The 17,358-nt window shown below is 40.1% G+C and overlaps 1 protein-coding gene across 2 annotated transcripts in view; it reads left to right on the forward strand.

Moving 5' to 3' along the window:
• BAIAP2L1 (BAR/IMD domain containing adaptor protein 2 like 1) overlaps positions 1-16,931 on the forward strand; it is a 57,400-nt gene extending 40,469 nt beyond the window's left edge. For both annotated transcript variants that reach the window (XM_053365494.1, XM_053365495.1), the window contains 9 exons: positions 1,597-1,734; positions 2,393-2,545; positions 3,021-3,188; positions 3,975-4,125; positions 4,493-4,700; positions 5,509-5,586; positions 7,192-7,369; positions 14,400-14,440; positions 16,183-16,931. In XM_053365494.1, the coding sequence (XP_053221469.1) occupies positions 1,597-1,734; positions 2,393-2,545; positions 3,021-3,188; positions 3,975-4,125; positions 4,493-4,700; positions 5,509-5,586; positions 7,192-7,369; positions 14,400-14,440; positions 16,183-16,258 (1,191 nt within the window). In that variant the 3' untranslated portion in view covers positions 16,259-16,931. The remainder of the gene's footprint in view (positions 1-1,596; positions 1,735-2,392; positions 2,546-3,020; positions 3,189-3,974; positions 4,126-4,492; positions 4,701-5,508; positions 5,587-7,191; positions 7,370-14,399; positions 14,441-16,182) is intronic.
• Positions 16,932-17,358: the final 427 nt, after the last annotated feature.

The raw sequence follows: 17,358 nt of genomic DNA on the forward strand, positions 1-17,358 counted from the left end.
TCCTATGTGTTTTTTAAAATAACTAATTAAAATAGTAGCATCTGGACATCTGCTGGGATAAAAACAGTGGTGTCGGCCTATGCTAGAAAGGGTTTCATAAATCAGGAACTTAACTACATTTGTCTTGTCTGAAAGTTCAGCAGGTGTGGGCACAAATACTGGGTAGAACAAAACTAAATCACTGGCTATCAATTTAATTTGCATCTTCTTAATAGTTTTGCTTGTGCTTATCAACAAAGATAGAATTACAAGTATCTCATAGCTGGATTACCCTAGCATATTGCTAGAAAAATATAACTCTGCCACAAACTGAGGGCAGAATGTATAAACTGTGTGATATCTTGATGAATTTCCCCAAGAAATCCATACTGAGTACAGCAGATAAGGTATTTTTGTGGCAAATGGTGGCCTGTTACAGAACTCTTGTGAATTGACTTAAGGGCTGGATATGAGTCTCTGACTTAAACAGAATATTCTAGGATAATAGTCAACTTTTATGACATAGCTGAATGACACAGGAAATTAGGTAGAGAGAAGTTTCTATTAGGAAAACCTGTTGGGAAGAATTTCATGCATTTGTATGTGGAATATAAACATTTTTTAATAAACCATGTCAACAAGCATGTATCATGTGTAACATGTGAAATGATTAGATACCTGCTTTAAATGTCATTTTGAGGAAGACGTTCCATGCCAGTCAGTCAGATATTCCATTGCATCAACCCAAGGTCACCAGAGTTCCTAAGAGCACAGGGAGATATTTGCATACATAAGCAAGAGGCATTTTTAAAAGACCAGGATTATATACATTTTGCTCCAAATCAAGAAACATCAATCTTCCTCTTTTTATTTCTAAGATCCTTGGCAGGTTTAGCAACTGTTCCGTGTGTTGTCTACAAGAAGATGACAGCAATACATACGAAATCTTGAACAAATACAGCTCAAATTGTTTTCATTCTCAGGTTTCTTTTGAAAAACTATTTATTTATGTTTGGCTGCTCTAATGTTTTCCACGTGAAAGTTGCTGATACTAGATGGAGGAAACAAACTGCAGCACATTCTTATTCTTATTTATTTAATTTGCATACCACCCTTTATCCATAGATCTCAGGGCAGTTCACAGCATAAAATACAATATAAAAACACAAAATCCATGATAAAAACAAGAACAAAAAAAACAAACCAATAAACCTCCCTTCCCCCTCACACAAACACACTTAAAAGGGGTATAAGATGCTAATCAGCCAAAGGTCTGGTTGAAGAGGAACGTTTTTGCCTGGTACCTAAAGGTATATAATGAAGGCACCAGCTGAACCTCCCTGGGAAGAACATTTCACAAACGGAGCCACTGCAGAAAAGGCCCATTCTCATGTTGCCACCCTCCAGACCTCTTGTGAGAGAGGCACACAGTCATTGTACTGCTAATTTTTCTTTTGCTACTATAGCAAAATGATACTTGTTTTATATTATTATGCTGGCATTGGTTGCATATGTATATCCTAAAGAATTTGCTTACTGTAACAGGGAGCTGAGCTTCCAACGCCATCAGCTAATTATTATATTCTAATATAAGATTTCTGAATGCTTTGATTGCAGGCTACTTTGAAGAGATACCAGAATGAACACAGAAGCAAATTGGATTCTTTGGAAAAATCTCAGGCTGAACTGAAGAAAATCCGAAGGAAAAGTCAAGGAGGAAGGAATGCAACAAAATATGAGCATAAAGAAACTGAGGTTAGTGCACTCCCCAGGTGCCTTCCCATTTCAACCCCTTGTACCACATCTAACTATGATGGGAAGGTGGAGAATGGGAAAACCCGCCGAGTGAGTGGCTTCAGCTCATGAAATTCTAGATCCAAGCCATTCCATCTCCAATTTGAAAACAGTCATACCTCAGAGGTCGAACGGAATCCGTTCCAGAAGTCTGTTTCACTTCCAAAACATTCAGAAACCAAAGTGCAGCTTTGGATTGGCTGCAGGAAGCTCCTGCAGCCAATCAGAAGCTGCGGGAGCCCTGTCAAATGTTCGGCTTCCAAAAATAGATCACAAATTTGGAACACCCTTTCCGGGTTTGTGGCATTCGGGAGCCAAAACATTCAAGAACTAAGCTGTTCGAAAACCAAGGTACAACTGTATCTTAGACTTGATTATGTTCAAAGGGTGTGATGTTCCTTGTACCTCTTGGAAGTGTTGCATTGATTTGCAGATGTAGCATTTAGATAAATGCATTTATAGGTGATAAATTTATTGCGAGAACAGAGAACGGCAACCACATTGTTTATTTCTGTTTGAGATTAGATTAAGACATTAAGGTTGCTTTTGTATCCGAGTTGTGTAAGAAGAATGTGTCAAGTTTTCTCTGTTGTGATCTATTATTTATTATTTTATTTAGTATTTGGAAACAGTGACTTCTCGACAGAGTGATATTCAAAGATTTATTGCTGAAGGTTGCAGAGAAGCTTTACTTGAAGAGAAAAAAAGATTCTGTTTTCTGGTTGACAAGCACTGCAGTTTTGCTCAACATATGCAGTATTACCATGTAGAGGTTAGTATGAGAGGAGACACTAAGTTGTCAGAAAAACTTGGTTTTGTGGGGATGCTGAGGTTTTCCACAACACAGAGTACACTCTAAAGGCAATTATTTTAGGCTCCATTTTCTTTGATTGTGACACAAGACATTTAAATTATTGGAAAAACTAGACCCGTAAATGAAAATTCAAGCCACAACACAGAGCCTATGGAGGTTTATTGTTTGTGACTACATCCCTATAAAGTAAGCATGTTTCATAAAGAATTTTATTTTTATTTTCTATAGGAGATCATACATAAAGCGCTGCATTTCTCTGATGGGGAAGTATATTTTTGCAAACAAGCTATATGCAGGTGCTACAGTATGTTATAGTTCACATTGCCAATAGAATTTGGCAAGAACCTTGCATTAAAGATATCTGTACACACAGATAAGATTTTAATCTGAAAAGCATATAATCTTATTTTTAACTCACTCATATTTTTTGTAGTGCTCAGAGTTACTTAACGCCAAGTTGCCTAATTGGTTAGAAACTTGCAGCGATGCTACCAAAGTGCCGGAGAAAATCATGACCATGATAGAAGAGATAAAGACCCCTGGCTCCACTCCAATATCAGGAACTCCTTTGCCTTCGCCAATGATAGAAAGAAGCAGTATGGTGAGGAATTCTCTGTTGATTACAAGCTCCTTCCTGAGAGCAACAGCTGGATAGGGAAAAGGAGAAATGTATTAAAATAATTCCAGGTTCCAGACATGGGGCAGTATTCAACTAAATAGTTGCAAGAACCACAGAACAGACTTAGGACTCCGCTATACAGCAAACGTTTTAAGTGTGTTTTAAGTGCAATATACAGTGTGACACTAGATGGCGGCGGTGAATCTTATGGAAAATTCAATGTATTTTTAAAAACGCTTAAAAACAAAGCATTTTCAGAATGGTTTTTATATTCGTGTAGATTCCACCCTAGCGGATGCAGAGGGAGAAACAAGAGAGATTTCTCCTTGCACAACAAAACAATCAGTTAGTTGAATGCTGTGTTGAATACAACCTATGACTTCTAAAGCAGCAACTAAGTCACATTCTCAGAGCTTTATGTTCCTGCTGATGGGGGCAAATGGTATTAGAGCTCTGGTCTTCAACTGGTGGGCCATATGGAAGGGTAGAGATCTAGATCTCCCCCATCCACATGCTTTTTATCATGCCTTATACTGGATAAAGTTTTTAAACCCAGCTGCTGAAATATTCAAAGAAAAATGACAGAGTTCTGTTCAGAATAGACCCATAGATCTATATTAGTTGTGCCAATTAATTTCAATGGATCTGCACTGAGTTGATACCCAGTGTTTTTCAACCTTCTACTCCTGTTTGCATGTGTGGACAAAATTGTTGATATATGACATTATATCATTGTACTGATGCTTAATGTTAATTTTGTGTCACTAGCTTGGAAACAATTATGACTCACTTCATAGAAGTTCCCCCAGAGTACCCCCTGCACCCACAGGGAGAGCCTATACTAGTCCTTTAGTTGACATGTTTAACAACCCGTCAATGGCCCCAAAGGCACCTTCAGAGAGATTAAATAATTCAACAGGTAAGCATTTTGTGTGTGTGTGTGTGTGTGTGTGTGTGTGTAGGTGTGTTGAAAAGGCATATTCTTGTGAAAATGACTATTTTAGTTAATGTATTTGTTTCATAAAATGTATACACCACTTGATTGTAAAAAAACCTGCAAAGCAGTTTACAAAAGGTAAAACAATAAAATAATTAAAATAAATACAACCATACTTAAAAACATACAAAAGTTAAAATACAAAAACTTATTTTAATTCTTGCACTTAACCCCATAGTTAATTGGAAGTTTGAGTGAGGATAGGAAAAGTGTTCATTGTTGTTATTCAATTCCATTTTAACTTGTTTTTGTTTGATCCAGTTCTATGTTGCTGTTTTTTGTTAATCAGATCACGCGGATGATTCCAGTTTATCACGATCAACCTCTGTTGCCACAGGACTAAATATAATGAAACGGCCAAAAGTTAAAACAATATTTCCTCACACCGCTGAGAGTAACAAGACTCTACTTAGTTTTGCACAGGGAGATATCATCACACTACTTATATCTGAAGAAAGGGATGGCTGGCTGTACGGAGAACATGATGTGACTAAAGCGTAAGTTAATCCACATGTCTCCTGATTCCAAGATGAGAAGAGAGTTTTAAAGCAGTGGAGCTCCCCATCCCCCACCCTCGTTTTATTGTTAATGATGCTTAAATGTTCTGGATGCTGTCAGCTGTAGGAATGCCAGATGGACCTACAGAGAAATTTTGATGCAGGAGCAGTTTTGTAATTTTAAAATCAGAATTAAGAACCCCTAGCATATTTGAAGGACCACCTGACTCTATACATACCTGCCCTGAATTTATTATCTTCAATAGAAGGTGTACTGTAGGTCTTCAGAGTATCTGAGATGAAGATAGTAAGAGATACCAGAGAGAGGCCTAATTGGTGGTGGGAGCCCAGTTATGTATTTCTGTCCCCATGCAGGTTTGCCTGGCACTTACAGTATTGCCCTTTTGGCACCAGGCAAGGTGCATTTTTATTGTCCAGAGCTTTTTAGCTACAGCTTCAATCCCATTGACTGCATTATGCTGCTTTTGATGCTCTTTTCATTTAAGTTTCTGCATTTACGTTTTAATGTCATTGCTTTTTTAAATAAACCATCCTGAGAATCTGATGGAAGCATGCTGTGTCTCACAGTGGCACAGCAGATGCTTCCAGAAAGCCCACAATCAGGACATGAGCTCCCTTCCCCTGCTGTTCTCCAGCAACTGGAACTCAACTGCATCCTGCTCTGAACCTAGAGGGAGCATGGAGCAATCCTGGCACGTGTACTGCTATTCCATACAGTGCAGTTGCTTTAAAGGATAGGATTTGGAGCTTCCATAAGGTGGTAATTTATTATTATGTTCCATTCTAGAAAAGGATGGTTCCCATCATCATACACAAAGCCTCTGGAAGAACCAGTGGAGGAGGCGATTCGAGTGCCAGTGCCAAGGTAATACTATTTCCCCTAGGATTTATATAGCACATTTTAACACTTTCAAGGGATGTGCTTTTAAAACAAAAGATAAAAGCAGTCTCCCTAAATATAACTATAGACTCAGCTGTACAGCTGCAAATAAAATATTTTAAATGTGTTGTAAGGTGCAGTATACAAATGTGACACTAGGTGGCGACAGTGAGCTATGCCAAATTCAATGTATTTTTCAAAACGCTTTTTAAAAAAGCATTTTCACAGCGTTTTTTATATGTGTGTAGATTCCATCTATGATCTTGCTTAAACGTTATTACTTACTTTTATACCTTTATTTATGTCCCATCTTGTCATACTTGGACCACTCTAACCAACCCCAAATAAGTAGCTCCGTTGAAATTAATAGAACTACCCCATGTGTCAGGGAAGAGTTAGAGTTAGAAGATTCCAGTTTCCCAGAGGGAGAAAGCATTCCCCAAGGGGGGGAGGAGAGCAGTGAATTGAAGAGAAGAGAGCAAGAGGAACAACAGGGAGGGACCGGCTGTTCCCAGGAAAGGCAAGGGTTAAGTTCTAGCTCAGATTCGGAGGAGGGGAGATACAGGCCAGCTCTAGCCAGGAGGTTAGAAAAAAGAGCGGGAAAGCGAAGGGAAGGGCGCCTTCGCCATTTTGAGAGTGGCTGGTCATGGAGAAGCAGAGCTCAGAAGGTATCTGAAAGAAGTGACTCTGAGGAATAATATTTAAGAACCGTTTATAAGAATGTTTTGTTAATACGCAATAAAAAGTTTTATAAAAGAACAAGAAGCATTTGTGTGGTGATCTGAAGAGGACAACGACCAGTCCTGACACCATGCTACATTAGTTATTATATTTTTATCCCATCCTTTCTCCCCTGAATTCATGGTGGCATACATGGTTCTTCTCCCATGCTTCAGACTTATAGCAACCCTGTGGGTGGAGTTAGGTTGAGAGACAGCAATTAGCCCAAAGCTACTCAGTAAAGTTGAGCAGGTATTAGAACTAAGCCCACCCCAGTTTAGTCCAACACTACCATACCAGGCCTCACATAGTGCTAAGCAAACACAATCTATATTCAGTACAAGTTTACACCTGCTGTACTGGGTGCACGGTAGCTTGTCAAACAGAGCAAAACTGTATGTCAGACCCAATGGGTAATTTCCCACTTGTAGGCTCTGTTTAATTTATCTGTAAGTGTGTGCAAGCATTAACAGACACAGTGGATTTTGGCAAACATAGGCTTCTTTCTTGGAAGGCACAGGGCAGTCTGTAATAGTACACTCATCTCTTTCTGCCCATTGTGGTTTTCTGAGCATAAACAAAGTTTTAAGGAGCACAGATGCGCAGTAGTTTTGACCCTTGGACACATTCTTCTGCCTGTCATTCTTCTTGAGTTGGGTATATGTCTTGCTAGATTAGCTGTGCTTCACATTCCTAATTCCAAATGGGAAGACATGGTTTCTGCCCCTCAGAAAAATATAATATCTGAAGGCTCTATCTATAAAAATCAACTCCTCTAACCCCAAGGAGCAAAAAGGAAATTCACAGTGAGCTGGAACTGCCCTGTTCATTGTTTCTATTAGTTTTAATGGTTGGTTTTCTTTCCTTTAGTCCTGCACATATCCGAAGCATCAGCTCAGTAAACTTAGCAGAGAGAGGTACAGTTATCCTTCCCCCACCAGATTACTTGGTACCTGGACAAACAAGAGCAACTTCAGAAGCAAGGCTGGAATCTTCTAAAAGTTCTACTCTTAAAGCACCAGTAGCCAAACCAGAAAGTACCTCTCTTGTGAGTATATCTGTGAATTTGCATGCTGCCTTCTAAAGCATTGTTTAGTTTTGTGCAAATCTCAATGAACATGGAAATATCCTCATGAAATATGAGATTATATCCACCTCTCTTTCATATATTTGACTCCATAATAGCAACCAGTAAGTAGCATTTCTCTGGAACATAGTCTTCAAAAATATTTGAAAATGCATATTGCATATTTATTTTTAATCTTCCTTGAAAGGTTTCATGTGCTTTCCTATAACAGGTTTGTTTAGAGCTAAAGCACACACAATGGGACAGATTACTTACAAGTCCTAAATGTATGTAATTCCATAGCAAATTTTCTCTTAATTCCAGATGTACCTCTTTCCATCAAATTAATTGCTAGACAGGGTTCTCAGCTAGTTACTGTACCTGAATTAAATGGAGAACCAGTAGGACAGAATTAAATATTTAATAGCTACAGTAACTTTAATTAGCATTTCAGGTGTCAGGTGTTTGAACTGGATAAGAGATCAAGTGGAATGCATCCTACCTTCTTATTGATCAAATCGCATGCCACTAAAATGCTGGTATAAAATTGGAATCTGCAACATACGGTAGTCTGAGTACTCTTGTCAATATGTAGCTTTTTGAAATTAGTGACAAAAGTGTGCAATCAAAAATGTGGAAGGTATTTGAAGGCAAATGCATAGACAGGCATTTTCAAGTCACTTTTCAAAATAGATTAATCATCTATAAAACATTATTCGATTATATTCAATATTAGTCCTATGCAGAGAAGATCCACTAAAATTAATGTAAATGGCAGGCTTAGATCCATTAATTTAAATGGGTTTACTCTGAGTAAAGCTTAGTTGGATGCAACCTATTATTAATTTCATTTTTGTATCCCTCCTTTCCTCCTGAAGGAGCCCAGGATAGCTAAGAATAACCATACAGAGTAAATCAATACAAACAATGATTAAAACCAAAATCAGCAACTAAAGCAAAATGTAGCAGGCAGCATTTTTTTTTAAAACTGCACTCCAGCTATGCACCAAAGGCATGACGGAACGAATATGTTTTCAGTTGTCATCTGAAAGATGGCAATGTGAGGGAGAACTGAATCTCCGCCAAGAAAAGTTCCACAAATGGGGTACTGCCACTGAGCAGGCCCTTCTTCACCATTCCTTCTGGCTTACAGCATCCAAAAACCTGATAATTATATAACGCTTTTCTTTCAGTCTTATATGCGGCTTTCCCTGCACCCCCCCCAAAAGTGCTAGGTTGCTACCAAATCATAAATACACAGAAAATGCAGAAGACATCAAATGTGTCTGCATTCCAGTTACAAGCATAACGGCTTGTGACTAGAAACAGTTCAAATAAGTACCCCGAAAACATCAGCAAATCTCTAAAGGCTTTCTTTAAAGAGGGAGACCTTGCAGGCTGAAGAAAGTTATTCTGGACCATCAAATTCCAGACTTTCATAGTTCTCAAAACTGGGTGATCACTTTTTGTATACAGAAAGTCACACTTGCAGGAAGAAATACAAACAGCTTGTTTCATTCCAGTTTTGGGGCATTTTGTGAAAGGACATTCTCCAGAGCACATCCCATTGGAAGCAATGAGAGCCGTGCAGATCCGGAGCAGTGCTCTTACTGATATCCCATTTAGTCCAGAAAGCTTGTTCAAGAGAACATCTTTGTGGATTGTGCCTACTGTTTTGTTTAACCCGGGAGGAAAAAGAGGCTGACTTTTTTCATCCTAGTCAGTGCCCCTAAAGTACTTAACACTGGCTTAGTCTCTGATACAGTATAAGATAGTCTCTGATTGTTCACCTTTTTTGGATCACATTCTCCCGTGGTCAACCCTCCAGGGGGCAAACTGTAAATGTGGGTGTTACTACTAAAAAAGATAGTTTTATTTTATTTGGGTTCTTGGCAGGGTAATATTAGCCCTTTCACATTACAGAATCACAGCAGGGAACCCACAGGAATGGTCAGTAATAAGAATACATTTTTTAATGACATATGGGTGGGTGAGGGGCTTGGATGGCCACAAAAAGACCTTTTAGCATCACAGTATCGTACTGCAGTGCCTATAGGAGTATCAATAATTTTTTTTTTATTTTAAAAAGATAAATTTGAGTTATAAGGTGCTTGAAGGGTCACCAAAAAAAAACCTTTAGCAGCAGTGAGACAATGATGTGATTCCTACTCTTACCCATTCAGCAGAAGAACAGTCCACTTATACTATGCTTTAGTATTACAAGAATAAGCTTCACTGCATCTATGGCATGTACGTTCCATACACAGTCTTTCCTCTCTGGTGCCGCAGCAAAATCAAAGCTTCTGTCTTAGTTAAACCGCAGTTTGGCATGAACCCTAAACCATCACCATTCTTAATTCTGCTTAGTTGAAACAATACATTTTTGAACCAAAGTTCATGAAGCTTGTTTATTTCAATTAGCCACCATTAAGATTAATCACAATTTTTTCCAGACTTGGATGATACAGCAAGCTTCAGTTAATGTAAAACAGAAGCAAGCACTTCCAAACTCCTCCTTGTGGCCATGTTGGAAGGGGTGGGGAGTGTCTGAGGCTCACTGCAGCTCATTCTCCTAACACTAAACTATGGGATACTGTTAAATCTCAGCTGGCCCATATTTTGTCATGCTTTGCAGTCTTAGCTTCTTTTGGATAAAAGAAAAAGTCTTAACCATCGTACAGTGTCAGAATTCTATATTGACTCACTTAGGTCTGCGGTCAGCTAGTGAGACTAATTTGATCAACAAATAGTCCTTTAACAGCAATTATGAGAGCAAGAGTTTTACAGATTTATTAGACTGGAGAAAGTTGCTAAGCAAGCAGTACAGGAAGTTCTTTGTGATTTGTTTGACAAGCAAAGAGGTGACTAGAGCCCAGCTAAATTACTGTATGAATTGAGCATCATTGGACTGTATTTCTTGCCATTAATTTACCCCAGTACATTCTGGAGGGACTCATCTTTGGAAAAGCATTTTATGAGGACATAGGAAAATTAGCAGGCCATTCTAAGCTGTGTAACTTGAATATAGAACCAAATGCTGTTGTGCAAATTAGAGTACTGGTGGCGGGAGAGGTGGTCAGGCAGTCCCTTTCGTTTTTAAAATTATATCCGCTGATTAATAAAACAACTTCCATTAAATTAAAGGAACACTGAAGTAAAACAATAGAACAGCATTCATTAAAACTACAATCAAGCAACACAAGAGTTCAATTAAAATGAGCCTGTATAAGCTGGCCCTACTACTGTCATATGACATCAGTGGGCCTAGTTTGGGCCTGATCCGCATGCCACACCTTCATTTTGTAAGCTGCCTTTTATGAAAGGGCTGCAGGTGGGATCATGCCTTGCCACTCTGTTCAGCTGCTTCCCCGCCTTTCCCCCCTCTGGGGACTCAAGGTGAGTTACAGATAAGCTATGTGATGTATATCAACATAGTCGAGTGAGTGCTGGCAGTAATTCATGTTTCATTAAATATGTCGTTTTTAGACTGCTCATTTCTCTCAGGTATTTTAACACTCAGAAATAATGGGATTGCTTGCAGGGAACCATATCAACATCTTCTCTTTTTTTGCATTGATTTATAGAGTTAATTTATTCTCTCTCTTTGTGTACCATAGGTAATAATAAAATGAAACCTATATTAGCATATGTTTGTGTGAGAAGATGATACATTCTGTTGAAATGGCAGGATTACTCTTCCATTGTCCTTGCTGTGAAACTGACTACATTTGTAGCCTTGTGAGAGAACTGCAGTGCCACCTTCTGGGTACAGAGGGTTGTTGCACATTAAAAGGTAAAGGAACCCCTGACCATTAGGTCCAGTCGCCGACGACTCTGGGGTTGCTTTACTGGCCAAGGGAGCCGGCGTTTGTCCGCAGACAGCTTCCGGGTCATGTGGCCAGCATGGCTAAGCCACTTCTGGCAAACCAGAACAGTGCACGGAAACACCGTTTACCTTCCCGCCGGAGCGGTACCTATTTATCTACTTGCACTTTAATGTGCTTTCAAACTGCTAGGTTGGCAGGAGCTGGGACCGAACAATGTGAGCTCACTCCGTTGCAGGGATTCGAACCGCCAAACTTCTGATCGGCAAGCCCTAGGCTCTGTGGTTTAGACCACAGCGCCACCCGCATCCCTTAGGCACATACGAAAATGGAAGTATGAAATTGCCAAGTTGAAGTCAAAAAATGTTCATGTTCTCTTAATATAGGGAGCTCATAATTGGGTAGAATAGTATAGTAGCTGATTCATATTCAACTATTTATTGGTCTTTATATAAATTATAACTAGCCTGTTTAAATGGGAGAAAGGCGATGGCAAAGATAGACAAGATATTAAAAAACAGAGACATCACCTTGCCAACAAAGGTCCGTATAGTTAAAGCCATGGTTTTCCCAGTAGTGATGTATGGAAGCGAGAGCTGGACCATAAAGAAGGCTGATCGCCAAAGAATTGATGCTTTTGAATTGTGGTGCTGGAGGAGACTCTTGAGGGTCCCATGGACTGCAAGAAGATCAAACCTCTCCATTCTGAAGGAAATCAGCCCTGAGTGCTCACTGGAAGGACAGATCCTGAAGCTGAGGCTCCAATACTTTGGCCACCTCATGAGAAGAGAAGACTCTCTGGAAAAGACCCTGATGTTGGGAAAGATTGAGGGCAGAAGAAGAAGGGGACAACAGAGGACGAGATGGTTGGATGGTGTTCTCGAAGCCACAAACATGAGTCAGACCAAACTGCGGGAGGCAGTGGAAGACAGGAGTGCCTGGCGTGCTCTGGTCCATGGGGTCACGAAGAGTCGGACACGACTAAACGACTAAACAACAACAGCCTGTTTAAATAAAGGCCTTTAAACTCCCCTCTCCAATTTAAACAATTTATTTAATGGATTTCTTCTAGCCCACCCTTTTAAGGTGTGTGCCCTAAGTTTGGGAGCCTCTCCAGAGCAGCACTCCATAACATAGAAGGGGCTACTTTTGGAAGGAATCTTCTTCCCAGGGGCAAAAAGGAACACACTTTCTGCTTGTATGGGAATGGTTGTCACTTGTGATTACTCAGAGTATAAGCTCACAATGATCCCTTCCCTCTCTGTGTGCAGTACTGTTATGCTGCATCTTTTGTCCTTGAGAAAAAGTGGCAAAAGGCATCCAGCCTAAACTCTGAAGAGAAATAAAGCATAAAAAGATCTTAACAAATACATGAGTCTGAAATCTACAGTGTGAAGTGCTTGCTTATTCAATGCCCTGGGCAGATCAAAGCACCATAGGTCTTACACATGCCACCGTGGGAAAAGAAAGGGCTGATGCAATTTGGCACCTAAAATAATGTCAAAAATATTGACACACAAGCTCCCCCCCCACACACATTTCATGTATAGTCATACCTCCATGAATGTCCACCCCCTCGATCGTCCACTTCGGCGGACGCCCACAACAAACCCGGAAGTACTGGAACAGGTTACTTCTGGGTTTGCCGCTATCCGCAGAAGCACAAAACCGTTCCACGCGCATGCACAGAGTGATGCTGTGTTCAGCATCTCTTTCATCGTGCATCTGGGGCTCTGGAATGGATCCCAGATGCTCAACAAGGTACCACTGTATTTCATGGAATTGTAGTGTTGGAAGGGACCACGTGGGTCATCTAGTCCAACCCCTTGCAATGCAGGAATCTTTCGCACAACGTGGGGCTCAAACCCATGATCCTGAGATTAAGAGGCTCATGCTCCACTAACTGTTAAGAAGCTTTTGTGCAAATATTTATTTATTTATTAAATTTATACCCTGCCCTTCCTCCCAAGGGAATCTGGGGCTGCAAACATATCAGTGTTAAAAACAATAACATTAAAAACAAATTAACAACGTATTTAAAACATCTGAAAGCTATCACCTGCTTTCACAGCAATAATTCCAAGGTTGCCAGGAACAACAGCTTTCAGCCGCCTAACGCCTCGGTAAACAGGAGTGTTTTAAAACTCTTCCTGAAAGGTACCAAAGAGGAAAACAGACACACCTCACCCAATATGTCATTCCAGGCACCCTAAGGCAGGCCTGCACAACAATGTGTGGCCACACATCCTCCCAGAGGACTTGGTAAACTTGATAAATGCTTTTGCTGCTTGCCTGAGTTTTTAGAAACTAGGATGGCAGTTGTCAAGCAGTTGGCAGGACACAATGCATGTCTTGTGGGCAGGGCCGTCTTTAGTGTATGCGCTGCCGGGGTGCAAAGATCCGCCCAGCACCCCCAAATTTAGTTTAGCCACCCCCAAATTATTTGGGAGGGGGGAGGCCAAAGTTGTTGACTTTTTTAGGGGGGGCGAACTCAAAGTTGTTGAGCTTTTATTTATAGGGGGATCGCTCACCTATAACAACGACCCAGCGGAAAAAAATGCTTTTGTTTCCTGACTTGTTGGGAATATTTGACGCTAGGGAGTAACAGAGCAACAAGGGTGGGGACTTTCGCTCCATTGCTTTTCACTGCCGCCAATTGAGAGGGACAGGTATACAGTAGGTATACATTTGGCACGCCCCCAGAATTTGGCGTCTGGGTGCCCTGTGCCCCTTGCACCCCCGGGTAAAGACGGCCCTGCTTGTGGGCCGCTTTCAACTGGGAAAGTTGTAGGTCATACAGCTCTGCCCCAGGGAATCCACAGAACACTTGGCTTCTGACAACTGTGTTGCTTGTTAAGGTGCTGGTCCTATTTTATGTTGTTTGGCTTCAGCAGCTAATAAGCAAATCTTCCCCAGTGAAACTGTGGTTTTAACCACAATGGCTATGGTTGAAAGATCCAGATGAAAGCCTGGTGAAATTGTTACTGCGAATGTGTTTCTGCCATCCGCTTTGGCACCAGTGTCAATGCAGTTTTCTTGAAAGCCTTGATCTACTGCTAACAGTCATATTGAAATGGCAGCAACAGGAGGAAGTAGTAAATAATACTCACAAACCTATCTTCTTACCTAAATAGCATATAATTCCTGGTATTAAGTGCTTCATATTATGACTTTCTTTCCATTTTCAGAAACCTGACATGAATGGCATTATAAAACCACCTTTCCTAAGGTAGGAGTTTTATTTTTTTTAAACATAATTAAGAGCATGAACCAATGTATAAGTTTTGAAAGGGGGTAATTGGATGGCTTGGGGATGCCCCCCTGACTCTTGCGAATGATTCAGATTACCCTATTGGCTTTCAGGAAATGAGTTGAAATTATCTAAGTTGCCGTATTGCTTCTGGAAGAGCAAAAACTGACAGATGAATTGATTCAGCAGCAAACCTCAGTCCTATAGTGCAGGCAAATGCAGTGCTAGATCTGACTCTCATGGTGTCTCCTCAGATTTTTCCTGGGCAATATTTTATGCTGAAAGTAGAGTGGGGGCTGAAAACAGGGTAAGATTAAATAAGCAGCAGTGAGAGCTGTTATGCAGAACAGTATAGGGAACTTGCTTTCTTGTTCTATGTAAATGAGCCCTCCCTGTTGACCTGTTATCAGTTCCATTTTAAGCTAAAACAAATTATAATTGAGATTCTACAATCTCAATTTATACTTCAGACAAGCAGTTATGAAAGAGAAGTGCATGGCCAGTAATGATTTTTAAAAGTTTAACTGGGTCATCCTATTTTATTTTTACTTTATGTATTTAAGAAACTCTGTAAAGCCAGCTAGAAAGTTGTTTTGAGAACAAAGCACCAGGCTGTGGCTCAAGGTCAGCAGTGCCAGTGTGGCTAACCAGATTCCTGAAACATACATGCAGTGATGCTGGTACCATGGAGCCAGTGTAGTTAGCATGTTAAGCTGTGTTCAAGGAGCCCCATGTTCTAATCCCTGTTGGCTCATGAAGCTTCCTGCATTATCTTGGGAGTCGTTCCCTCTCAACCTAACCTACCCCACAGAGCTTACTTGTTGTACGCGGGAGAGAAGGAAAGAACCAAGCCCACTGCCTTATGCTCCCCAAGCATCTTGGAGGAGGTGGCATTTGATATAATAAACACAAATACTCAAGTGGTTTTATCACCTCCTGTGAGGCTAGACTGGAGTATACATTTATGGGAGGAGAATGAAACTTGGTCCTTAGATCATTCCTCCTTGATAAGTACCTTGTTGAGTTCCACAATAAAGTGTTACAATATACTTTCAGCGTGTTTATACTGCCTTTCAGGCAAGCCTTATAAAGTGGTTTACATAAAATTATTAAGGCATCAGTGAACTGTGTTGTTCGCTTCCTTCCCAGGCTTCTCTAAATAAAATGATCACGTCGCCTCTGGCATTCTACTCCACTACCCCCAATAACTACCACCACTTTGCAAAAAAAACAGTCACCTGGAGAACCTTAGGATCATATAATTGCAGAGCTGGAAGGGGCCACAAGGGTCATTTAGTCCAAACACCTACAAAGCAGGAACCTTTTGCCCAGCATGGGGCTGGAACCCACAACCCTGAGATTAAGTGTCTCAGGCTATACTGGCTGAGCTATCCTTTCTAGCTGATGAAAAGTGGAGAGAGACAGGGCTTCTCCTTTGCTGGGTCACAACTGAATGTGTGGTCCCCAGCTGCCATCTCTTCTTCCCAGCAGCAGGTCCAAGTGAAAAGGGCAGGGGGACTGGGAATTAGACGGCAATAATCCACAGCCAAACCCAGGAGTTTCAACTTCTGCTGTTAAGTTTTTAAAAGCTGCAACAGGTCTTTTCTAAATGCCTGCCCCCTCACCCCCCAATTTTGTCAAAATTATAAGCTTCCTAACTACATATTTTGTATGGTTCCAAATATTGTAGTTAAAATTCTTGTGGGTTTTTTTTATTACAGTGGAGAAAATCCCTTTGCTACCGTGAAACTCCGACCAACAGTAACAAATGACCGATCCGCGCCAATACTTCGATGAACAACAGTAACTCTTTTTTACCCTTCCTTGTTAAACACTGTCTTCAGCAATATGATTTTCAAATGCTATCTGAAGTTGTTGTTTTTAAACATTATTTAAATGTAATTAATGTGTACAGTAGCACTGGAATGCTGACTTTTAAAAAATATTTTTGCTTCCTATATCAGCTAATTATTGATGGGTTAAGATGCTTGAAAAATCTCTCCATATTACAGTGTGCCTTGTTTAGGAAGACAGAATTGTCAAAATAGGGAAGAGGTTTGAGTAAATTGTAATTACCAGCATAATTGATCATTTATTGCTCTGTGCAAGTTGTATTGATAGTCCTATGGGTAAGTTCCAATTATTATTTAAGTTTGCTTGTACCGTTTACTTAGATACATGAATACGCTTAGCCGATTTTTAAATAGACAAGCCATTTTAAGGATTGCTTTAACATACAATAGAATACTATGTAAAGCAATAGTCTTTGTTTCTGCTGGGTAAGATAAATGTCTTAGAATAAAGTAAGAATAAATATTGATCTTCTGAATGTTCAGAGAAGTGTAATATCCTTAACATGGTTTGCAATATGCCAAAGCACAATATTATACTGTCTTCCTTTTAGCAAGATTCTATTGAATAGGACTGATTGATACAAATTCTTTCAGTGATAAATAACTACAATTAGAAATCCTGGCTATTCCTTTGCTGTGTTGTCCCTTTTTCAGGAGCATGACCCTCAGAGGTTGTCTCTAAAGACAGGTTGGTACATACGTAATGAAATACGGCTCATTACTGTATAAAGAATAATACTTCCACCACTACATATAAAATACACTACATATAAAAATACTACATATAAAAAGCACATGGATATATTTACATTTTACCTTTTTGATTATTACAGAATAACCAGGTAGCTTCAAGCCAATGTCTTAAAAAGTGGCTAAGGGAATTTTACAGAAAACGAATGTAGATTGACATTCCTCCACCATTTTCAGATGAACATAGAGACATTCTTGTGTGTACATACAAGTATTTAAGTGAGGTTGGGAGCACGGCCTGAGAGGCTATTGTGGGTCAGGGAGTTGAACACACAGGGCCCAAGAGATTCAGTC

This window comes from Podarcis raffonei, chromosome 14 (assembly GCF_027172205.1).
Source record: "Podarcis raffonei isolate rPodRaf1 chromosome 14, rPodRaf1.pri, whole genome shotgun sequence".
NCBI classification, from domain to species: Eukaryota; Metazoa; Chordata; class Lepidosauria; order Squamata; family Lacertidae; genus Podarcis; species Podarcis raffonei.